Source organism: Lacerta agilis, chromosome 16 (genome assembly GCF_009819535.1).
Source record: "Lacerta agilis isolate rLacAgi1 chromosome 16, rLacAgi1.pri, whole genome shotgun sequence".
Lineage (NCBI taxonomy): Eukaryota > Metazoa > Chordata > Lepidosauria > Squamata > Lacertidae > Lacerta > Lacerta agilis.
In genome coordinates this window covers 30,212,373-30,237,353 of record NC_046327.1, presented here as the reverse complement: position 1 = coordinate 30,237,353, position 24,981 = coordinate 30,212,373, and the positions used below count along the sequence as shown (strand labels likewise).

At 45.8% G+C, this 24,981-nt stretch overlaps 1 protein-coding gene across 1 annotated transcript; it reads right to left on the bottom strand.

The window, feature by feature from the left end:
• Positions 1-3,539: 3,539 nt before the first annotated feature.
• AP1M2 (adaptor related protein complex 1 subunit mu 2) lies at positions 3,540-20,038 on the bottom strand. Its single transcript, XM_033173639.1, has 12 exons — positions 19,906-20,038; positions 17,399-17,555; positions 16,613-16,680; positions 15,332-15,462; positions 14,399-14,546; positions 12,690-12,816; positions 11,550-11,692; positions 10,606-10,677; positions 8,881-9,039; positions 7,443-7,568; positions 4,932-5,007; positions 3,540-4,314 (listed from the first exon to the last, which is right to left on the bottom strand). The coding sequence occupies exons 1-12, from the start codon at positions 19,945-19,947 to the stop codon at positions 4,292-4,294; spliced, it is 1,272 nt and encodes a 423-aa protein (XP_033029530.1). The 5' UTR covers positions 19,948-20,038; the 3' UTR covers positions 3,540-4,291.
• Positions 20,039-24,981: the final 4,943 nt, after the last annotated feature.

Sequence of the window (24,981 nt, the reverse complement as noted above, 5' to 3'; positions counted from 1 at the left end):
AAATTGTGGTGCCCAGAACTAGAGACAGGACTCCAGGTGGAGTCTGACCAGGGCTTGCTGATCGGAGGGTTGGCAGTTTGAATCCCCGTGACGGGTGAGTTCCCATTGCTCTGTCCCAGCTCCTGCCAACCTTGCAGTTCTAAAGCATCCCAGTGCAAGTAGATAAATAGGTACCGCTGCAGTGGGAAGGTAAACAGCGTTTCCGTGCGCTCTGGCTTCCGTCACGGTGTCCTCTTGCACCAGAAGCGGTTTAGACATGCTGGCCACATGACCCAGAAAGCTGTCTGTGGACAAACGCCGCCTCCCTTGGCCTGAAAGCAAGATGAGTGCCGCACCCCATACTGTAGTTTCCTTTGACTGGACTCAACTGTCCTGAGATCATTTACCTTACCTTTAACCTAGAGTGGTACTATTATTTCTCTTGTACTGGACACTATACTTATGTGGATTCAGTCCGGAATAGCATGAGCCTTTTTTGCTGCTGCATCACACTGTTGACTCACGTTAAGCTTGTGGTCTGCTAAGACCCCCTAGCTCCTTTTCACATGCACTACCGTCAAGTTAGGTTTCCTCTATTTTATATTTGTGCAGCTGGTTCTTCCTGCCTAAGTGTAGAACCTTTCATTTGTCCCTACTGAAATTCATTTTGTTAGTTTGGACCCAGTTCTCCAATTTGCTAAGGTCATCTTGAATCCCAATTCTGTCTTCTGCAGCATTAGCTAGCCCTCCCAGTTTGGTGTCACCTGCAAATTTGATGAGCATACCTACAATTCCTTCATCCAAGTTATGTTTACTCGGGAGTCATTAGAATCATAGAATTGTAGAGTTGGAAGGGACCCCGAGGGTCATCTAGCTCAACCCCCTGCAATGCAGGAATCTTTTGCTCAACGTGGGGCTCAAACCCACAAAGTAAGAGTCTCATGTTCTACCCAGCAGTGGTTCTCAAGCTTTTTTCTTTGGGCCACACTTTCAGAATAAAAATTTGCTTCTGCCACACAAAATTTTTTTATTGATAAGAAATACACTGGGAAACAAAAAGAAACAACTCCTAGCAGTGCTTGATTTATAACATAGTACACAACTATTTTATATTATGATCGTAGGACATCCAGAAAGTGTAAAACAATGCAGCTACATAAGAACATGAATCTTTCCCAAAATAGAATATTGATTTTCCTGGAATCTTCCTGCCATGCTTTCCATCCTCCCCTGCCACACCCTTTGAGGAACCACTGCTCTCATAGGGCTTGGAGCAGCATGCAATCCTATATACCTGCATGAAGTGGGCACCTGCCAAAATCTGCTGGTGAGGGTTTTGGCTCCCCTGCTTGCTGTTTTTAGCAGGTTTCTCTTTGAACATAGATAGGGAGCTAATACAGTCATACCTCGGAAGTCGACTCGAACGTTTTGGCTCCCAAATGCCGCAAACCCGGAAGTCAGTGTTCCGGTTTGGGAACGTTCTTTGGAACCTGAACGTTCGACAGGGCTTCCGATTGGCTGCAGGAGCTTCCTGCAGCCAAACGGAAGCCGCGCCTTGGTTTCTGAACGTTTTGGAAGTCAAAAGGACTTCCGGAACGGATTCCATTCAACTTCTGAGGTACAACTGTACAGACTTGGAACAAATCACACAGCAGCCCCAAGACTAATTTCTCTGATTTGCACACATTCCTTTATGCAAGATCTAAGGTGGGGGTTTGCTATTTTGTTTGTTTGATGAGCGGGTGAGTGGGGACTCACACAGAGGAGGAGGAGGAGGAGGAGGAGAAGAGTTTGGATTTGATATCCCGCTTTTCACTACCCGAAGGAGTCTCAAAGCGGCTAACATTCTCCTTTCCCTTCCTCCCCCCCACAACAAACACTCTGTGAGGTGAGTGGGGCTGAGAGACTTCAAAGAAGTGTGACTAGCCCAAGGTCACCCAGCAGCTGCATGTGGAGGAGCGGAGACACGAACCCGGTTCCCCAGATTACGAGTCTACCACTCTTAACCACTACACCACACTGGCTTGAACCCAGGTGCCGGGGCGTTCTTTGCATGTGCTCTGCCACCGACCACTTTGCAGGAATTGGTTTGGGAGGCTTGCAAGTTCACGTTTGAGATGCAGTTGGTACTGCTGGATCTGCAGGGGAACTGAATCAGGCATGAACTGCATTATATTAGGGAGTGCCAAAATCCTAACAGGTGGGAGATTCTGGGACAGGCTTAAATTGGAGGCCTTTATAATACAATTACTTTCTGCCATCTTGTCGCTGCGGACCAACAAATCGTTTTCTGGGATTTTTCTCACTGTACCGTACTTACACAGACAGCGTTCGCTTTGAGGCAGCTTCACTACTAATTAAATAGATCTGTACCTGGATCCACTTATATGCTGAGGCAGTGCTTTTTTTCTTAAAAAAAAATATGTTTAGAGGTACTCTCATTTTCCTACACATATTGAAATACTGCCCCTCAATGAGGCCAAACTTAGATTCACAAAATGTTTAGGAGTATGCGTACCGCCAGAAAAAAAAAGCACTGTGTTGAGGTATTTTTTCACAGTATCACCACATTTATTTTATCCGCTTGCTTTTAGTGGCTTAAAAAGGGAAAGTTGGGAAACTAGAATTCCCTTTTCTCAAAGGGTCCAACTGAGGTTCAGGTTCCTATACAAATCAACAGAAGCTTCAGACTATTTCCTTAGCAACCACATCACTGAGACAACAGCAAATCAAAGGAAGATGGGTAGATAGGTTATCATAATCTTGCGTCCTAATTCTGTGTGTTGTTACTCAAACGTGACGTCACTGCATTAAATGGGGCTCACTGCAGCATAAATGTGCATAGACTAGTATCAATAAATATCAAGTGGATTAATTGCTCAATCAGATGGACATTCTCTTTTCCTGACCTTAGAGATGAAACCGAAGAGAGATTTAATTAGGGGAAATTGCATGTGGAGTATCCGGTTTTTCAAATAAACTGACTGAGAGGCAAAAGGAGCTATGAAGAGCACAAGTAGGCCTGAGCTTCAGCATCCCTCTCCAAATAATATGTTATATTTTCGCTGTCAGGTGACCAGAACGATAAGGCCCACTGTTGTAAGAACTGGCCAGTATGATTGCAAGCAGCTCCATTTGTTGGCTGTAGTGAGGATGCTTAGAATGAAGGAAGAAGGTGGAACAGAAAACCGAAGGAAATGAGGACTAATGACACACAACAGCGTCATGGTCACCCTGTCGAAATGAGCTGATTTCATTTCAACTTCTATTTATAGCTCATTGTGGTCTAAAGAAGAAGAAGAAGAAGAAGAAGAAGAAGAAGGAGTTTGGATTTGATATCCCGCTTTTCACTACCCGAAGGAATCTCAAAGCGGTTAACATTCTCCTTTCCCTTCCTCCCCCACAACAAACACTCTGTGAGGTGAGTGGGGCTGAGAGACTTCAGAGAAGTGTGACTAGCCCAAGGTCACCCAGCAGCTGCATGTGGAGGAGGGGAGACGTGAACCCGGTTCACCAGATTACGAGTCTACCGCTCTTAACCACTACACCACACTGGACAAGGGGAAGTAGTTTTGGGTCACAAATCTTAAAAATGAGGTAGCCACTATTCTCATCATACAATTAGGGAACAGACTGAGGGGGGGGAAGGGGCTTGCTTGCAGCCACCCAGTGGGTTTGTGCCCAGAAGCTTCTAGTTCCAGCTTCTACACAATGGCAGGCAATGCTCTCCCTGCCTCTCTCTTCACCAGTCTAACCTGCAGAGCAACGAGGTGCTTGTGGAGAGCTCAGCTTACCTTCCAGGCTGAGCCAAATGCTACACTCAGGTGAATGCTACCTGCAGGTGAAGCCGAACGCATCTCCCCCTGATGAGAACGCCAAGCCAAACCTTTGGAGCAAAGCGACACCACTGGTTCTGTGGAACCTTCTAAAGGAGAGAGGTACTGAAAGAAGGGAAGGCACCTGGAAGAGTCCCTCCATCCAGGAGTCCTGGCAAAGCACAGCCGGTCGGCGTTTCGCCAGAGGTAAGTCCACTGCCACTCAGGTAGGGAAGCAATGCAGGTGCCATCTCAGGCAACAACCACAGAGCCATCACTTCCCCCTGCAGGCACTGGGCAAACCAGCCGAAGAAGTGCTGCCAAATCGAGCTGTGGTTGGGTAGAGGAGCAGGGTGGCATTTTGAGAGAAGGAGGAGACGGAGACACACACACACACACACACAATTTGCTTCAGAGAGTGCCAACAGAGTAAAAGGATTCTTGGGCCATTCAGGCTTCTTCATTCTTGATGGTGTCCAGCTCTGCAATGATCACGACTAATGTGTCCGGAGCTGGTAATCTAGAACAAAAAAAGGTAGAGACTATGTTAGGCCTGTGTCGGGCCAGAAAGGTTCTTAAAAGTTCTGCCTCTTCCGGGAGCAGCTGTTATGCCCTGCAGGAGATGCTGAGCGATCAGGACAGGCAGGAACAAACCTGCAAGGAGAGAGGAAGCTTCAGGAACGTGCTCTCTCCAGGTCTCAAAAGTTTCTCATCTGTGAAATGGGAACACTGACAAACTCCCCCGCAGGGCTAATAGGATGGTGGAAAGTGGCCAATATTGCATCAATTTAAAAAAGAAAAAAGGAGATTGAGAAATCCAAATAATTACAAACCTGTATTGCTTCTCTCTTGGGTAGATTCACAGCTAGAACTGCGAAACATATAGAAGAAGAACAAGCCTTGCTGAAAGGGAATCAGCATAGCTTCTGCACACGGAATCTTGGGACAAGTCTTTTAGGGGAAATTGTTAGACATGGTCATGGTCTGACACTCGAAGCCAGGGGTTGTCAACCTGGTCCCTACCACCCACTAGTGGGCATTTCAGGAGTCTAGGTGGGCGGTACAGAAAGTGCTCAGCCAGGGGAAGCCAATGTCTATACACAACCTGTATTTAGCTCAGCTTCCTTGACAACTTACCCCCACTCTGGGTGATGTAGCGGACCCAAGGCAGAGCCTGGTACCCACTCTTCTCAATTATCTTCATGTACCGCACCTGGGTTAGAGAAGGGTAGCAGAGGAGAGGACAATATCAAAGGAGGGCATCCGTCAACCTGCTCTAAACCATAGCTGGTCACAATGAAAGGCAACTCAAGTCTATGCAGCATCTTGGCAACTTGCCCCTCCCTGCCCCACCTTCTCCCAAAGAAATATTGGCTTCTTTCTTCCTTCCTTCCTTCCTTCCTTCCTTCCTTCCTTCCTTCCTTCCTTCCTTTCTGCCCTTTATCCAAAGATCACAGGTCGCCCCGGGTTCCATAATGGAGGGGGTGACAAATTATGAAGGGAAAATGTTTTTGAATTTTATTTTTTTTAAATGCCTGCTCCGAAGGTCTTATCTTACTATACTAGGAATTATATAGCTATATATGAAATTTCATGCATATCGGTTAATATCTTGACCCTCCTCCACCAAAATAGCTGTTCACTTGGCTGTTTTCCTATGTCATAAAGGCTGAAATTTCAGTTCAGAGAACACTTTACTGTTCCCAACCCTAACCCTGTGGAAAGCCATCTAATTAGACTTTGAGAGGTTTTTAGGAGGTAATTTAATTATTGTTTGATTTTATACCAATGTTATGTATCTGATGTTAGCCACCCTGAGCCCGACTTTGGCTGGGGAGGGCGGGATATAAATAAAAGTTTTTTATTATTATTACTTGTTATTATTTCTTTGTAAGAAAATATGAAATAATGTAAAACCATTTTTTTGCGGGGGGGGGAATCAATGGGGGGTTGACAAGAAATTTTCCGCACCGGTTACCACCTGACCTTCCCATGCCTGGGTGGGGGGGGGTTGACAAATTTTTTTTTGCCCCCGGGTACCAATTTACCTTGCTATGCCTCTGATAACCCCCTTCCCACAGACACATTTAAAAGACCATAGGATGTTAATCAGCCAAACGCCTGGTTGAAGAGAAACATATCCACCTGGTGCCTAAATATATGTATGTAATGAAGACTCCAGGGTGTTTGTTTGTGCCAATCTCAAGTTCGTGGGAAAGGAACGCTTGGATCATTATTTTTCAATGAACATTTTTAATTGGTCTCAAAGCAAAGGAAGGGCTGTAGCTCCGTGGTGGAACAGATCCTTTGCAAACAGAAGGTTCCTGATTCAATCCCAGGTAGGGCTAGGAAAAACTCCTCTGTGAAACCCAGAACTCTCAGCATAGACAATGCTGTGCTGCTCTATGGACCAATGCAGTGGTCTGTTTGGCAAAAGGCACCTCCCTATGTTCCTAAAGGAACAATAACCTGATCAGTGAGCCAAGTATGGTTTACATGAGGGGAGGGGGAAGAGAGAGAAATGGTCAGCTTTCGTATCTGCGTATTTGCTTTGTTCAGGCTTGGGAAGTGTGCTTAATTGGGGACACGTAGGAGAGTGGAGAAGGAACACAAGCCGTTCCACCTGTACTCCAGACATTCCTGTTTCTATAAGCTAAGGAACAGAAGGAAACAACACCTCCCCCCCCCTACAATGAGCTCGAAAGGACCGAGTCCTTGTTTACAGCAGCACAAATTGAATGGGAACATCCAGGAAGTCTCTTGATACGCACCTCTTATAGTCAACGTTCCCAGTAGAGATTTATTGTGTGCCAAACCCGCAGGTGATCCTGCTATCATTGCTGGAGGAGAACTTTCAGGGTTGAGGGTTGAGCAGAAAGACTGCAGCATGCACACACACACACACACACACACACTTGTTGTTGTCATTGTTTTTGTTTTTAAAGAGGGTTGCGGGTAAGGCTAGGATTCTGGGTTGCATAGTCCCTATCCTACCTAGGAGAGCTAGGCAGGGAGCTAGGATTCAGTGTATTCCTTATTATTATTATTATTATTATTATTAGTTTTCAATTTTAAAATTACAGCATTTTCCATTCTTTTACAGTAGTTCTTTTAGACGTCCCACCCAGCGTTCCATGACAGTTCTTTATAAATCTTACTTAGCTGCATATACATTCATTCCTTCACCTCATTTCCCACATTCTCATAACCTTTATATGTTGTCCACTGTTGGTCACAAGGTATCCCCTACCTGTAATTTATATTTGAGGTCAATTTTTTTGTTGTTGTAAATATTCCCCTAAATACTTCCACTCACTCCTCGTCTGTTTGCAGTGTGTTCTCTCCCATCACCAGCAGGAGCCATTGAAACAAGTTCAAATATTGGACTTCCAGAGAGTTTAAATCCTCAACTACAGTGTAATCGAGATGCCTCCTTTCGTATGCAGCTTTGGGAAGAGAGTTTGAATAATTCCAAGAGCCATTTTATATCAGCAGATGGTAGCCAACCACACGCTGCTTGTGCTAAATCACAGCTTGGAGCCTGCAGACAACTCAGCTTGCCTTTCAATCACACCACTGCCACAGAAAGCCAGCTCTCACAAGTGTACAGAGTATCACTTCTCTATCTCCCAATCAACTCCAGCTCACCTGTATCCCAGAGACTGTGAAGTAGGGGATCTCAAAACGGACTGAGATGGGCGGACGTCCCTCCAGCTCCTCATTCTCAACACTGGGCAGCCCAAAGTGAGCTCTCATCAAGTACTCCTTGCCACCCTGCAGAGGCAAATGCAAGAGAAGGTAAGGTCTTCTTCTTTAAGTCAATGGTTATGCAAGCCAGCCAATGCAACAGCCTGACCCTAATAATAATAATAATAATAATAATAATAATAATAATAATAATTTATTTGTACCCCGCCCATCTGGCTGGGTCTCCCCAGGTTAACCAAGAAGTGTAAATGGAGTTCATCAATGGTCATCGGAAAGGGGCAGGAAAACCCACCACTGGCATTTCTGGAAGTCCTTGTGGATCGCATCCATGATTGTGTGTGTGTGTGTGGTTTTTTAAAATGTATTTTTATTAAATATTTCTTAGTTTACAAAAATACATGCATTGTCTCTTTTTTCAAGTTGCCTTTTCTAAGGATCAGTTTTATTTGTTGTGAGACATTGGTATCATATGCAGTATTAGGTTGGGAAGAAAAGGGGGGAGGGGGGAGAATGGTGAGTGGGGTGGGGTGGTAATGCAAATATAATAAATAATAATAACAATAATAATTTATTTATACCCCGCCCATCTGGCTGGGTTTCCCTAGCCACTCTGGGCAGCTCCCAACAGAATATTAAAAACACGATAAAACATCAAACATTAAAAACTTCCCTAAACAGGGCTGCCTTCAGATGTCTTCTAAAAGTCAGATAGTTGTTTATGCCCTTGACATCTGATCAGGATGGGTGCCACTACTGAGAAGGCCCTCTGCCTGGTTCCCTGTAACCTCACTTCTTGCAGTGAGGGAACTGCCAGAAGGCCCTCAGCACTAAACCTCAGTGTCTGGGCTTAATTATGGGGGTGAAGACGTTCCTTCGGGTATACTTCAATTCTTTTAATTAGTGTATGTGTGGGGTTTTGTGTCGGCGTCACTTGTATGGGTTCTCTTACTATTCACTTGTTGTATTTCCTTGGTGGTGAGAGAGGTTGGGCTGGCCAAGGGTGTGGTTGGTTGACTTTGGTTGGCTGTAGTGAGATTTGTTTTTGTGTGTGAGTGGAGGGTGTGTGTATGTGGATTTTTGGATCAGGTGCATTCATGTTTTCTCAAGGTTTGCTGGCACCTAATGGGCAGGGACTCATGAGCAGCTACAGCACACTTAATAGTGGAAGCTCTTGACCAATACCAACTGCACTTCCATCATCACTCAACAAACTTGCAGGAGCACTGGGCCATGTAACAGAATTGCCCCCCCTTTCCCTTCACAAATGCAATGGAGAGATGTCCTGGGGGTTAAACCTGCATCTTTGAAGTCCTCTGCAAAATTCAAGGGACAGAATTCGGGGAGGAGATGTGTGGTGAAAGGGACATTTCTCTCTCACCGGGAACGACTTGATGCTCCAGACGACAACATTCTTCTCAGGCTGGTATTTTGCACTGCCGATGCTGGTTTTGAACTTGGGAGAGTCAGCATCACTAGGGACCGGGACACATATCTCTACTCCATTGGCCACTGATTGCTTCTTGAACTGGCCCTTTGCCTTTCCGAGAGGGAGAAAGACAGAGAGATGGTCACAACAGTGTGCGTCCCCCCCCCCCTCCGGACTAAGTCTCTGCCAAAAGAGGTGAGCCAAGGTACATTCTACCACATGTGGTGGACATGTAAAATAGTAAAAGAATTCTGGGAAATGATATATAATGAATTGAAAAAAATGTTTAAGATAACTTTTATCAAAAAACCAGAAACCTTTCTATTGGGACTAATAGGAGATGAAATACCTAAGGACTTAAAAAGATTGTTTATGTATGCTACAATAGCCACACGAATGCTTTTTGCCCAGAAGCAGAAGGAAGAGGAAGTCCCAACCAAAGAAAAGTAGATAACCAAGATGATGGACTATGCTGAATTGGCGAAGATGACCGTGAAGATCAGACACCAAGATGATAAAAAAATTTAGTCAAGAATGGAAAAAAATTTATAGAGTATCTTAAAGACCACTGCAGATATCTAAAAACGTTAGCAGGATTGTTATAACACTTATAATGTAATATGACTTAAGTTTAAAAATGGGGGAAACAAAATGAATTTGAAAAATGTAATTGGATGCAATAGAAGGAATAGAAAAAATTGGAAACAGGGGGGGTGGGGGGAAGTCTGGGGATTTAAGTAATCTCAGATGTGTACAATTGAAAATGATTTAAATGTATATGATTTTTGTCTAAAAAACAATATATATATATATATATAATATATATAGAGAGAGAGAGAGAGAGAGAGAGAAGGCGAGCCAAAGCAAGCTTTGAGCCAGGAGGGCAGAGCTCATCACTGCTTTAGTGCTCCATGGAAGACTGGGAAGGAACAGTGGCGGAGGAGGGGGCAGGGTGCCGCAACGTCACGACGCACGTTGGGACTGGCTGTGCATGCGTGGAAATGCTGCACATGCGCAGTCCATCCTGGTCCGGCACCGCTGCTCCCACAGTGACCGGGCGATCTGCCGAGCAGGCGGCGGGGTGTGGGGCTGCCCCGTTACCGCAGGCCACCGCTCGCTCAGTGAGTCGCTCGGTTGCTGCGGGAGCAGTGGCGCCGACTTGGATGCACTGTGCACGCCCGGAATTTCTGGGCATGGGCAGTGCATCCGGCCCGGCGCTGCTGCTACCACAGCGACCGGGTGGGTAGCGGCTTGTGGGCTGCCTGTCTGTGCTGCTTTACGGAATTTCCGGGCATGTGCAGTGCATCCCACCCGGCGCTGCTGCTCCCGCAGCGACCGGGGTAGCCGCCAGGCGAGCGGCGGCTTGTGGGGCTGCCCTGGCCGTCCGTGGAGCAGCACGGGCGGCGGGGAGTGGCGTGAGGGGGCTGCCAAGTGTCACCCCCTCCCCTGGAAACCAGAGCGCCCCGCCCTTGCTATGCCACTGGGAAGGAATCTCATTTCTCCAAAGCGAATACAAATCTTGCTTTTGGATGATTTGGAGCAGCTGTTAAGCGTGAACAAAATCTATAGCAATAAATACCCAAATATACTGTGTACTCTTTATTATGTGTTTTCCTCCAATCGCTCTTATTATGGAAGCCTTGGCTAAGGGTGGCAGTATCCCTGCAAGAGACTCACCTTCACCATGATCTCCACTCGGCTGTGAGAGAACTTCTCAATGACAGACTCTATCCAGATGAGGGGCTTCACCTTCAAGCAAAGAGAGAGAGAGAATCTCATTCATGGGGGGTCTAGAGCCTCCAGCAGGTTAGAGCAAAAGGTTAATGGGATGTGTGTCAGGCATGATGAAAGCTCAGAACACCTACAAATCTGGTCATCTCGGCTTAATCAGTCCTGTATACTTGAGAAATCTTGTGCCACCTTGGAGCAGCCAGGCGAAAGACCCTAAGAACCAGGTCGTATTTATCTTGCATTTACCAAATAACTGTTATCATTTGGTGATTGCAAGATAAATACTACAAATAGTTATTTTCCTATTGCTTTAACAAGTGCCAGGGCAATAGGACACATCTGATAGGAGGAGAGAGTTTTTGGAGCGACCATCCCTGGCCTTCCCCTGAGCTTTAACATTTAACAACAATGGGTTCTATTAACTGTCATGTTTGGGGGAAAGAGAGCAATGCCTTTTGAAGTACTGTGGGAATGTACGAAATGATGGGGTTATCTCTAGTGTGATTTATCCAACAGTGCAATAGTGCCTATATAGGATTGCTGTTCCACGTGTTTTATAGAGGCAGATAATAGATGTCTCAATATATACAGAATCTGCACAACCACAAGGTCCGCCAGCTGCAACCGCCAGTGGCTCAAGATCTGAAGATAACGCACATGGCTTCCTCAAAAAGGAACCAGTTCGTCAACTGGGCGTAATTCTTGCCAGCCTGTAGATAAGTAGGCAAATGACTTAGCTGGGCATGAATCATTAAGAAAAAAGCTAATCTGGGAAAATTAGGCCGCTACTGCCTCAGTGCAACCATGCACAAAGGAGTTGCCTCTGTACCCAGTGAAGATGAGAATCATCACGGCATCACTTTTTCCCAGGATCTGAATCCCAGACTAACCTGTGTGTTCAGCCGATAGGACATGAGCTCAAAATCTCCGTCAGGTGGGATAAAGGAGATGGTCCGGTCATTGTCAAAACGTGACAGCCGCACACACTGATGGAACTTGACATCCTCCAGCTCCACAGACTTATTTTTTCCACCTGAGAAGTCAGAAGTGTGGCTGTCACAATTGCCCAGGGGACAGCAGGGGAGAGACTGCGCTCTAGCCAGAGAGAAATAGCTGCCTGTCCTTGTTGATTCTTTGCCTCTCAGAACTCCAAGTGTTCAGTGGCGAAGGTGCTTGCAAAGGAGTTTTGTTTGTTTTTTAAGTTATTATTAAAGCCCTCAGCTTTAAAACACAAACACCCAAAGACTGGAAGTTGCAGAAATATGTGAGTATTTGGCGGAAAAGAACAGAGGCTGTCCATTCCCAAAACGCGAGGTCCACATTAAAAGTTACCAGAAAGTTAATGACGAACAAGAGAAAATGCATTTTTCATAGACACACCCAGATGTGTGGGTGCTGCTCTGGTGTTTCAGTGCAGACAGAGAGATGCCCCCCCCCCCAAAAAATGCACCTTTCTGAATGCTACTTAAAAAAATAAGCTCCTGGGCTGAAATTACACCTTATTTAGGTAAAGGTAAAGGGACCCCTGACCATTAGGTCCAGTCACGGACGACTCTGGGGTTGAGGCGCTCATCTCGCTTTATTGGCCGAGGGAGCTGGCGTTTGTCCACAGACAGCTTCCGGGTCATGTGGCCAGCATGACTAAGCTGCTTCTGGCGAAACCAGAGCAGAACACGGAAATGCCGTTTACCTTCCCACCGCATTGGTACCTATCTATCTACTTGCACTTTGACGTGCTTTCGAACTGCTAGGTTGTCAGGAGCTGGGACCGAGCAACGGGAGCTCACCACGTTGCAGGGATTCGAACCGCCGACCTTCTGATCGGCAAGCCCTAGGCTCTGTGGTTTAACCCACAGCGCCACCTGCGTCCACACATAAAATGAAAAACCACAACAATAAGCAAAATCTCTGCTGTGTTCCCCAGCCAAATCTAGTGTCATTCAGCCCAACATCTCCTGCTGCTGGAGGCTCTCTCTGCCTAGCCCACCCAGCTGCTGGTGCTCCTGTTTTCAGGGCACTGGGTGACTTACGTCCTGTGATCTCAAAGAGCACCCTGTCGTTGAGGCCCAAACGCAGCTCTGGCATGCCGGAGAGGAAGACCTTCAGCTTGATGGAGCCCACAATCTCACTCAGCAGGACACTCCCATTGGCATTAACCTGGAAGACAGAGCAGAGTCTGAGTCTCGGGGTCACAACTCCTATCCCATCTTCTCTTTGCCTGGAAGAAGGGTGGCTTCTCCCTCCTGTCCCTGATAACAGCCAGGCTGAAATTGCAGCACCAGTCTTGGAATGAGCTACTTCAGTTTAACGCAGTTTGCTGAATTAGTTTAAAAATGTATTAACAATGTCTTATACTAGTGCTTTTAGTGTTCTGTTGGATGCTGCCCAGAGTGGCTGGGGAAACCCAGCCAGATGGGCGGGGTATACATAATAATAAAAATTATTATATTATAAAATTGTGGAAACCATTTGGAAATAGTGTATTTCTGAGGGAAATTTCTGAGGGAAAGAGAAGGGACGTGGGTGGTGCTGTGCCGCTTGGGGTTGCTGATCAAAAGGTCTGCGGTTTGAATCCCTGCAACGGGGTGAGCTCCTGTTGTTTGGTCCCAGTTCCTGCCAACTTAGCAGTTCAAAAGCACACAGTGCAAGTAGATAAATAGGTATCGCTCCAGTGGGAACGTAAACAGTGTTTCCGTGTGCTGCTCTGGTTTCGCCAGAAGTGGCTTAGTCATGCCGGCCACATGACCCAGAAAAACTGTCTGCGGAAGCAGACAAATGCCGGCTCTCTCGGCAAGAGAGCCTTTAAAAAGCCTTTACCTTTAAAAGGTAAAGGGACCCCCGACCATTAGGTCCAGTTGTGGACGACTCTGGGGTTGTGGTGCTCATCTCGCTTTATTGGCCGAGGGAGCCGATGTACAGCTTCCAGGTCATGTGGCCAGCATGACTCAGCCGCTTCTGGCAAACCAGAGCAGCGCACAGAAACACTGTTTACCTTCCCACCGTAGCAGTACCTATTTATCTACTTGCACTTCGTGCTTTCGAACTGCTAGGTCTGCAGGAGCAGGGACCGAGCAACGGGAGCTCACCCTGTCATCACGGGGATTCGAACTGCCGACCTTCTGATCGGCAAGCCCTAGGCTTTGTGGTTTAACCCACAGTGCCACCCGCTTCCCTCCTTTACCCTTTACCTTTAATCATAAAGAGAGAGAGAGAAATCTATTCCTGCCCTTCATTTCAGCAGAAAGGGGTGTGGAGCAGCTTCTGTTGCTATTGAGAAACCCAGAAATCGCCCAGGGATCTCCAGTAGATCCCGAGCTACCTTTCGTCCACTCTCCTTTTCTCATCTTATCATCATCTCTTCCGAGCTCGTTTGCTGTCAAAGCTGATGCTCTAAGAGGAGAAAACACTGGTTCAGGGCAGGTCGCCGCCATCCCTGCGGGAGCACCACCATCACCATTGGAAACCAGCATTCCTCTCAAGGGAGGCACTCATGCCCTCCTCCAAGCAGCTCCCAGCGACACAGCTTTCCTCCTGCCCTCCGCTGAGAAAGGCCAAACAACTAAGCAACTTCATGTCACCAGAGCTGATGCCCATGTAATATTTAACGGAAGGGGATTCCAATGGGGGCAGGTGCTGCAGCACGAAAGGCCATGCCAACTTTTCAGGCTCCTCGCAATGTTACCCGGATCCCTACGTACCCAGGTGAGCCAGACGGACCCACATTCCTGCATTAACTCACCAGCAGATTGACAGATTCAATGACGTCAATGAAGACTTCGTTCTTTTTATATTTGATGCCCTCCGACCTCCAGGAGACTGCATTGGTGACGGTGGGTGGAACGCGGGATTTGCCTGTGTCCAGCTTGTTGCCCTGCTGAGTGATGTACCTACAACAGGGTGGGGGGGGGGGGAACGACGATATCAAGATCCAGAACTGCCCTCATAAGATGCAGTCATCCCACCTCCCAACAAGCACACCTTTTCAAAGTATAGCGGGGGACTGTAAAGAGCACCTTCTGCTATCTAAGGCAGAATCGGAATATCAGCAAAACTTCACATTGCCTGATCTGAAATGCCAATTCAGAATAAAATGCATGTTTGAAGCATTGATAGTTCGGATTTTGACATTTGCTTCTGAGCCCTCCCAACACTGAAATTTAAGTATCTCTCCAGACCTCATTTCCCCCAAACTGAGGCACCCTTAGAAATAAAGTTTGGCCCAAGGAAGAGATTATGTACAAATTCAGCCTTACTGAAGCGAACAGGAGGCTGGAATGAACCTATATTTTTAAAGAGTTTCTGTAATAAAAATATATGGATGAAAATGTATATGGAATTAGATTTGTAGGTGTGTTTAATGTGTATTTGTTCTATGTGTATGTATATGTGTATGTATATGTAAGTTTGTATTTTGATTAATAAAAATATTTATAATAAAAATTAAAAAAAAGAAATAAAGTTTGGCCCAAGCAGAATGATTAACCTCTGAATTCAACACTTGAGATTTTATACATGGAAAACGTTTTGTTCCACTTGAACTCCTATATACCCATCCTCAGCACATATAGTTTTCAAATCCTGATAGGTCATTTATTTGCACAATGCCAGAAAGAGGTAACAGGAAAGGAGGGGGGGAGAGGTTAGGAGAAGGGGAGCAGACCAAGTGACTCACTCCTGCAAAATTTTACTATCGGTTGTCTGGGGAAACCCAAAATCCATAAGCTCATCCAGCAGTTCATACACAATGACAAAATTGTCACGGATGCTCTCTTCTTCCAGCTCTTTGAAATATTCAGAAAAGACCTGACAATGAGAGAATGAAAAGTTTCACCCTACTGGATTTTATACAGAAGAGGTGACCCCCCCCCCAACTGAGGGGTGAAGATCCTAGAATTCCGCAGCCCCAAAACCCAAATTCCGGAACTTCAATCCATCTACATTTGGCTCAAGTGCATCTTTCTTGCAGAATTCCCAGTGTGGGATGCATTCGTTATTGGGAAAGGAAGACAGGTGGGCCCTTCTGGTATGCATAAGGGGCAGAGAGTTGCTTTCCTATGGGTTGCTATATACCCATTCAAGCCTTGCCAGATAGTGACTTCTACTTCAGTTTTCCCCAAACATCTGATAAGCGGCACACTTTTATTCTGAATTAAAATGGGAGGCAAATTCAAAGTAAATTGGATTTACATTTAAAGTTCTTAATTGTAAGAGTCTTATTTTAAACTGGTTTCTGTTGGTGCTAAAACAATTTTTTAAAAAATTTATTTTAATTGTTGTAAATCAGAAATGGGGAACCCATGACTCTCCAAGCTGCAACTTCCATCATCCTTGTCTGTTTGCCATGCTGGCTCAGGCTGGTGGGAGCTTCTGGACGGCACAAATTCCTCACCCCTGCTGTAAATATTATAAAACTGTGCCTTGAAGTTATTATTACCTTCTAACAAAACTTGGGAGTGAATACACTAGAAGACAGCATACAAGTTCAGTTTTCAAAGGCTGGAATCAATGGGGTAGAAGAAGCCAGATTTTACGCTACAAAGGGCAGACTGGCCCTTCATCCTTGACCCCAAAAGGATACTATCGGGGTTTGTAGTGCCAAGAGGAAACCAAAAGCCTCAATATCATTTGCTGGGAGGTCAGGGGTGCCAACCTGACAAAAATATTGGGGGACCCCAGGTACGCCCTGCCCCGCACAATCGATCACATGACGCAGTGGACACACAGCATTTGAATGGCAATGCCCAACAGCTTTGGGGCCCCAGGCCCCATCAAATATTTTATGGGTGGGGAAGGGACCTCAGCCCCTAAGAGTTGGCTCCTATGGGGTAGGGCATGTGTTGTCTGCATGCTACTCCAAGCCAACAGAAGAACACAGCAGGAAACAGCCTTTCCTATCTTGGTGCCCTGTTCTTCTTTGTACGTCTAAAAATGGCTCCTTGACTCCTTGACTTACCTCTACCACTTTATAGAGAAAAGAATACACCAGTGAGGCATTGGCATTCTTCATGGTTAAGGCCACCACTGCATGAAAGGTTAAGGGTAAAGAAAGAGATTTCTGAACTGCTGGACTAGAGACATGGGAATGGTAGGGAAGGAGTATTGGCTTTGGGGGGACTCTAGCCTAAATAGAGGACACAGCCACCAATGCCAGGCAGTAGATGAACATTGGGATGCACAGAAACCTCGTGTGGATTCTTCAAAGGTTAAGTTTCCTTGGACTGGATCTTGCACCAGTTTGCAGTTTCCCCCTTTTGGGACCTGCCTTTCAGCTCTCATCTCACAACTCAGCTCCTAACATGAGGCTACCGTCTTTAGCCAAAAGGATTCTGCACATGCCTCATTCTTGCCCTTTCTCTATCATTCCAAAGAAGTTCTGGGCCTGCAATCTCCACTTCGCTGAAACTTAAGAGCACAGGGCAAGGCTAACTGAAAATAAACCGCCAACATCATGTTGCTGTTATACAAATCTACGGTGCAACTGCATTTGGGCCATTCACGCAGCACATAGACGGTGGCGCTCCCTCCCAGAGAAGCCAGTAATGGACCCCAAAATTGGATGGCTTTAGAAGACAAATTCGTGGAGGAAAAGGCTATCAAAAATTACCAGCCCTGCTGGCTACGCTGCACAGTTGGAGGCAGTAGTGCTTCTGAATCCGGTTGGACCTGGGTTTTGCCCCTCACAGGGGCTGCAGCATCCCACCCCCCCTCCCCGGAATTAGCTCAGGCTCTGAAAGGATACAGTAAATGTTGCTGTGCTTGATCCAAAGGAAATGCACTTTTCCGCGGGACAGGAGTGGCGTCAGGGCACTTTCTTCCTCCTTCTGCATCAAGAGCGGCATGAAGTAGTCAATCTCTGACATGCTCACATCTCCTTTGTAGTTGCGGCTGATGAGTGGCTAGAGGGTGGGAAAGACACTTAAGTCACGCTAGCCTTGCATTGTGGCTGACACCGAGACACCCATCGTGCGTTGCTCATGCTATCACTGATGCTTCCTCTAAGTAGCACCATGTACGTCGTTCACCCACACACCATTTTCCAGGGAGGATGTTTAGACTGGGGCACTTTACCCACTTACCTGGGAGTAAGCCCCATGGAACTTAATAGGACAGACATGTGAGTAGACACTCTTGAATTCTGCTGTTAGACGCAAGTCTTCAAGGTTGCATTCTCACCCTGTATTTCCTGGCCACGTACCTGAGTCATAGCACACCCAGGTCAAATAAACAATAGCTCTTCTCTACCTAACGGGCCTTTAGGTTCTCTCCTTTGTGCTTTTCAGAGCCGGCTCTGCCATTAGGTAGAAGAAGCAATTGCCTCAGGTGACAGCTGCCACAGCCCCACATCTAACCACTTGCCTCTGTGGGAGAACAGAGATGTGCACCACAAGGCTCTCATGCACCCTCTAAACTTGCCAGGTGCTGTCAGGTGCGATGGAGGAAACCGTCCCCCTGGCACAGAAGAAGTAAGATTCAACTGCCAATCTGGCTGGCTTCTCTACATGGAACAGGGAGGGATGCAATATCGTCCTTTGCTTCAGGCAGCAAATTGTCTTGTTCCAGCCCCGGTCTTTTTCATCCTTCGATGAAGTTGTTACTTTAAAGATGCGGTAGGAGGAAAAGGAAAGTGCAGCTGTACCATAATATTCCCCACCTCCAGAGCTATCTCTGCCACGGACCAGGCTTCACTTTCATGCCACACTTATTTTCAAAAATGCGATACTGTACCTCCATGATCCTGCCCGCACAAGATTCTATTCAAAATGCAGTGCGTAAACTCAGCTTTGTGTAAGATAGGGGGCACCCATCATCAGAAGGTTCCCTAAGTACTTCACTTACAGCAAAGTCCTATAAGCTAACTACTCCAAAACTAAGTCCCAATGAGTTCAGTTGGGCTTACTTCCATGAAGGTAGGTCTAGGAATGCAGCCTTAATGGTTGTTATTAATAACATGCATAGATGAATTTTTGGATTGTTTAAAAACGCTTAATCAGAGTATAACAGCCCCTTAGGATAGTCAGTATATTTATTACCATCCTGTTACAGAAGGGGAGGAGGCCGGTGATACATACTGTGGTTTACCTAACAACATGAAGTAAAGCTATAGCTGCGCCGAAACTTGCATTATTACACAGTAATTGTAATTGTTAATAAAATTGCTTTGTGTGTGTGTGTGGGGGGGATTCTATAAGAATGTGGGGGGAGGAGTAAATGGCTGAACAGTATTAGCATGCTTCTCATTCTAGTATGGAACAAACCGAGCATTCTAGCAAATCAATCTGTTTGTCACCAATCTCCTCCCTCGATCTTGTGTTCAGATGTTGACTTTTCCACTCACATTCTTAACTGCTACCTTGTGCTAGCTCCGATGCTATTCCACTCTTCCACAAATTGGCCTGCTACTGTTCTGAACCCTGCCATCAACTGTTTTTTTTTTTTTTGAACGGGTTGCAGCAGCAGGCAGTTCCAGTGTGCACAGCTTATCAGAGAAAGCAAATGTTTCCAGTTTCTGTTCCTTAAAGTGATGGGCTCAAGACTCCTTCTGCTTTGCTGCTGCAGCTCTGGCTCTGCTCTTTAACACATCTGAAGCAACCAAGCTGGTCGAACAGGCTCCCTGATGCAACCGGAGTAAGCAGGATGGCAGCAAGCAGGTCCACACGCTCCCCGGGAACAACATTCCCAAGCTGCCTCCGTTCACTTAGCGGCCACAATTTTCAGACCTCTCCTCAACCTAGAAAAGGAGGGCCAAAAGGAAACTCCTCCACGCCCCCTGCAACAGAAAGAGCCTGCGATGGAGCCCCAACAAGCCCCAACTCTGGGACAGGGGATGCCAGCCAGACGCAGCACAGGTGGGCCCCATCTCCTGGAAGGTTGGAGCCGCAGGAAGAAACCTTGGCACTTAGGGCCAGGAGCACCCATTGCTCTCCTTGTGCCCAGAGGCAAAGGTGGCCTAGCAGTTAGAAGACACCGCCAGGCCACCTGGGTGCTACTCATCTCCCCAGCTGGTCTCAAGAGGCTTTAACTTCCCCTTCTCCAGGCTGAAAAGTGAAGAGGGGGGATAAGGGTACACAGTATGAATGGAAGTCTACACCAGGTAACACCCAGAAACATGGATCTGCAGAGCGGAAATACTGGAGGGCGCAGAGAGAAGGGGGAGTTATTTGGGAAACTTATCCTGAAGGGTGGAGGCTGCTCTTCAGGTGCTCTGCCCCACCTGAGAGGAAGATCTGGGGGGGGGGTCACACTCACCTTGCCTTTCAGGTCAAGGATAAAAACTGCCGAGGCGGACATGCTGTTGCTGCGCCCACTTCCTCCTCCTCTTCTTCTTCGCTCGCTCTCGGCAGCCACCTGGGCTAGGTGAGGGCGCTGCGCCTACAGGTGAGCTGGGCTGCCTTAAAGGAGAGGAGGCGGAGGCGGCAGCAGCAGGAGGAGGAAGGTGTGGGATAGAAGTCCTCCGACAGAAAGGAAGTGGGAGGACAGACGCGCGCAAGCGAGTCGCCCCATAGGATCCCAGCCGGGACCCCGATCCCGTGTGAAGAGAGGCTGGAAAGCAGAGAAACGCCCCGTTCTTAATTCTCCACTCGGTTTCCCCATAGAATCCGGATGATGAGTTGGCTTTAGTTTGGTTGGGTCGTAAGTTCTCTTTGGGTTGCCCTGGGCAAGATAAAGCGAGTAACCAATTTAATAAATACTAAACAGTAACCATAATGATGAAGATGGCATGGATGTAGCCAAAGAGGGACGCTCCCCTAAATCAAGTAAATCAATAAAAATACTTAATTAACTGAGGTTCTGCCCCTCCCCCCCCCCCAACATAAATCCTGGTTATGCCCATGGATGATGTTGATGAAAGGCTCACTTGGTGCCTTCAACATGTATCTTTAGAGACCAGGCGAAAACGTTTCTCTTCAACCAGGCTGATTAACATTCTATGGCCTTTTATTTTATTTTTTATATAATTTTTATTAACAATTCTGTTTTACAATTTAAAGTACTCGTTTTTACATCTTTAAGATATCAATGACTTCTCTTTCCATGGTTCATTTTACATATCATAAATCCCTGCATATTTTACAGAAACTATACCATTTAGTATTCCATTATTACTGTACATCCATCAAAACTTATTTACACTGTTGAATTGATCTTAATGCTGCTGCCAGCGTTTTCAGCTGTACACAGTTATTTCCCATATATTTAATAAATGTTTTCCAATCTTCTCTAAATGTATGTTCTCTTATTCTATATGTTAAGTCTGCGAGTTGTGCATATTCTGTCAACTTAAGTTGTTCTTCTTCTTTGGTTGGGACCTCGCTCGTTTTCAATTTTTGGGCTAACAAAACATGGGCCACAGTACAGTACAGTCGTACTTTGGAAGTCAAACGGAATTCATTCTGGAACTCTGTTCGACTTCCAAAACGTTCAGAAACCAAAGTGCAGCTTCTGGTTGGCTGCAGGAAGCTCCTGCGGCCAGTCGGAAGCTGCGGAAGCCCTGTCGGACGTTCGGCTTCCAAAAATAGTTCGCAAACCGGAACAGTCACTTCCAGGTTTGCAGCTTTCAGGAGCCAAAACGTTTGAGAACTAAGCTGTTCGAAAACCAAGGTATGACTGTAGTAGCATTTTTAAATGTGTTTTTTTTTGGGGGGGGGTTATTGGTTTTTGTTTTATTATGCACTTAGTATTCTCATTTTGTATTTTTCTGTTGTGAATCACCCTGTGTTCTCCGGATGAAGGGTAGTGTACAAATTTAATAAAGGAGGAGGAGGAGGAGGAGGAGGAGGAGGAGAAGAAGACGGATCCACATAAAAACGGTGTTCCCCAACAATACAAATCCATTGGGAAGTATCTCTGACTCCTCTTCCTTTTCACTTCTCAATGTATTTGTACCCAGGAGTGCTTCAGTCCAGGAAAAACATTTTTTTAAAAAATAAATAAATAGTTTTATGATTGAACAAATTGCTTGGGATACCTTTAGGTATTTAAAAAAGATAATAATATCATAAATGCTAATCATAGTGCTAATGTTCTCCCCACCCCTTAGCTGCGAGCTGGATTCTGTGTGTTGCTGGTGGCAATGCCCAGAGAAGCTGCTGTGACTTGGGTGGGTGAACGTGGGAGAAGCAGCCGGCCGCCTGGAATTCTACAGCTGACGAGGCAGCGCATGGCGGGCCTTCCGTTGTGCTTTGGTGACAGCGATGACTGCATGGGAGTGATATTTCGGTGGACGCAGCGATGCTCTTCACACAATGCCAGGCTTTATGAGGCCGGGAGAACTGTGTGTGTATGTGTGTGCGCTAGACTTCGGATTAATCCCAGCTGGAATGCGCACAACTCCTCCACTGCAGGCAATGCCAGTAATGCTGAGCGTGAGCCACAAGAAGACCGTGTAGAAGGCCAGGAAAGCTGGACAAAGGACCTCTGAAGCCTTGAGGGAGGAATACTGTTTTAAAAAGCTCCTTGCTTTTTAAAAATTGGTTTTCAAATGGAAAAATCAAAACTGGAAACAGAACTGATTGAATCGAACTCTAAAAACCTTTCCAAGATGTATAATCTATTGCTAGAGTGGCATACAAAAGACGAATTGGTTAAATCGACAATGATAGATTGGGCGAAAGATGTGGGTCATAATATTATGATGGATGACTGGGAGAGATTGTGGCAGAAAGGTATCAAATTTACTGCTTGTAATAGTCTAAGAGAAAATATAATGAAAATGTTGTATAGATGGTATCTGACACCAGTTAAGATAGCCAAGATGAATTCTAAAATGTCGGATGTGTGTTGGAAATGTAAATCTAAGAAAGGTACCTTTTTTCATATGTGGTGGTCATGTCCTGGGGTAAATGCTTTCTGGGATAAGATTTATAACGAGTTAAAGAAGGTAATGAAAATTACCTTTAGTAAGAAACCAGAGGCATTCCTTTTGAGCATGACCAATGAAGAGATTCCCAGTCAGGATAGAGTATTTTTCATGTATGCCACAACAGCTGCTAGAATTTTATTGGCAAGAACCTGGAAGGGTGAAGAGATTCCAACAGTGGAAGAATGGCAGATGAAGTTAATGGACTATATGGAACTCACTGAACTGACCGCTAGAATCCGAGACCAGAGGGAGGAGAAGGTGTCGCAGGATTGGAAGAAATTTAAGGACTATTTACTTAAGTGTGTAAAATTGAATATTTGAGCAGAATCAATTAGAAGAATCGGCTTTAACAGGTTAATATTAGGAAAATTGTTCAGAAGAAATTTATGATGTGAATAATTTAATGGTGCAAGAACACTTTAAGATATTGACTATAAGTGATGATGTATATTAGATTAAGTAATTTTAAAGAGTATTAAGAGATTTGGTAAATGGTATTGGAAAAAGATATAAAGCTACCTAAAGAGTATATATGATTTTAAAGGCAGTGGAGGGAACAGGGGAAGTCCCCTAACAGATAAGTCAGAAACAAGAAAAGTACAAAGATAGATGTTTGTTAAGGTTTGTATATGTTCTTTTTTGTTTGTTGTTATTGTTATTATGTCTATTTTGATTATTGTTTATTATGTATTGTGTTTTTATTGTGTTTATGTTTATGTAATGTTTTTCTTCTTTCTTTGTTTTATTGCAAAATAATAAAAAATCTTTATAAAAAAAATAAAAAAAAATAAAAAGCTCCTTGCATGCTTTCAGGTTGGATATGAATGAATGAATGAATGTCACACAACCAAAGATGCTGTGTTCTCTCTCTGGATCGTGGTACTTTATGTGCCATCATTGTACTATGATGGTTATGTTCTACCTGCACAGCTGGAAACAGCAATGCTTCAAAGTACCAGATGCTGGAAAACATGGGAGGGGAGATGGCTCTTGTGTTCATGCTCTGCTCACTGGTTTCTCACAGGCATCTAGTCAGCCACTGGGAGGACAGGATGCAGGACTAGATGGGCCCTTGGCCTGATCCAGCAGGCTTTTCTTATGTTACTAAACCTGTGCTTTCTCCTTCCCACAGCCCTTTTCAATTCCTCCCACCTTCTGGAGCAGACAGGATTCTTGTACTTCTCTGGAGCCTGGGTGGGGGGTGAGCAAGGGGATCTGGTGAAGAGTAGATTGGGGGAAACGCAGCTTTATTTATTGTTTTATTTATTTGTTTGTTGTATTTATACCCGGGGGTCTCAGGGTGGTTTGCAGAATAAAATCAAGATATAAAACCACAAAATACACAACAACAACAACAACAACAACAACAACAATAACAACCCAATAGCCCCCCTCCCAAAAAAACCCACATTTTAAAAGGGCATAGGATGTAAATCAGAAGGTCGGCGGTTCGAATCCCCGCGACTAGGTGATCTCCCATTGCTCGGTCCCAGCTCCTGCCCACCTAGCAGTTCAAAAGCACATCAAGGTGCAAGTAGATAAATAGGTACCGCTCCAGCAGGAAGGTAAACGGCGTTTCCGTGCGCTGTTCTGGTGGCCACATGACCCGGAAGCTGTACGCCAACTCCCTCAGCCAGTAACGTGATATGAGCACCGCAACCCCAGAGTCAGACATGACTGGACCTAATGGTCAGGGGTCCCTTTACCTTTACCTTTAAAGGTGAATAATGATGGCACCAGGTGAACTTCCCTGGGGAGAGCATTCCACAGACAGGGAGCCACTGCAGAGAAGGCCTGTTCTCATGTTGCCACCCTCCACACCTTTCAAGGAGGAGGCACATGAAGAAGAGCCTCAGAAGATGATCTCAGGGTATGGGTAGCTTCATATGGAAAGAGGCGGTCCTTGAGGTACTTCTGAGCCCTTCCTTCCTTCCTTCCTTCCTTCCTTCCTTTGTTCTCTATCACACATTGCTAAAGTGGCAGGGCAGTTTGCACCTGGTAAGCCTATTATGGAAGATCAGGTTGTGTGTGTGTGTGTGTGTGTGTGTGTGTGTGTGTGTGTGTGTGTTTGTGTTTTTAACCCTTACATGGCCAGATCAGCTTGCCAACCTTTAAAACCAGTCCCCACCAGCTGGCTCCTGTGCCTTTTAACAACAGCTTGCTTGCCAGATGTTGGCGAATGCTCCTTGCCCACGCTATGAAAAAGCTTCGTGTATTAACTTCTGCAGAAAAGCTGCTGTCCAGCACATTTGTCTCCCCCCATCCCCATTGATTGACAAGCAACAACTATATGCCCCAGGTACCCACTTCTGTACACCTGTTAAAGATTCAGAAAGAGCCCTGTCCTCCCACCGAACCTAGTCACCTTAGATTACACAGTATGAGTAAGATCCAGTGGCTGGCTACCAGTTTGCAGGCACAGTCGCAGAAGAGAAGAAATCTGTTTTTGTTGCTACAGGCAA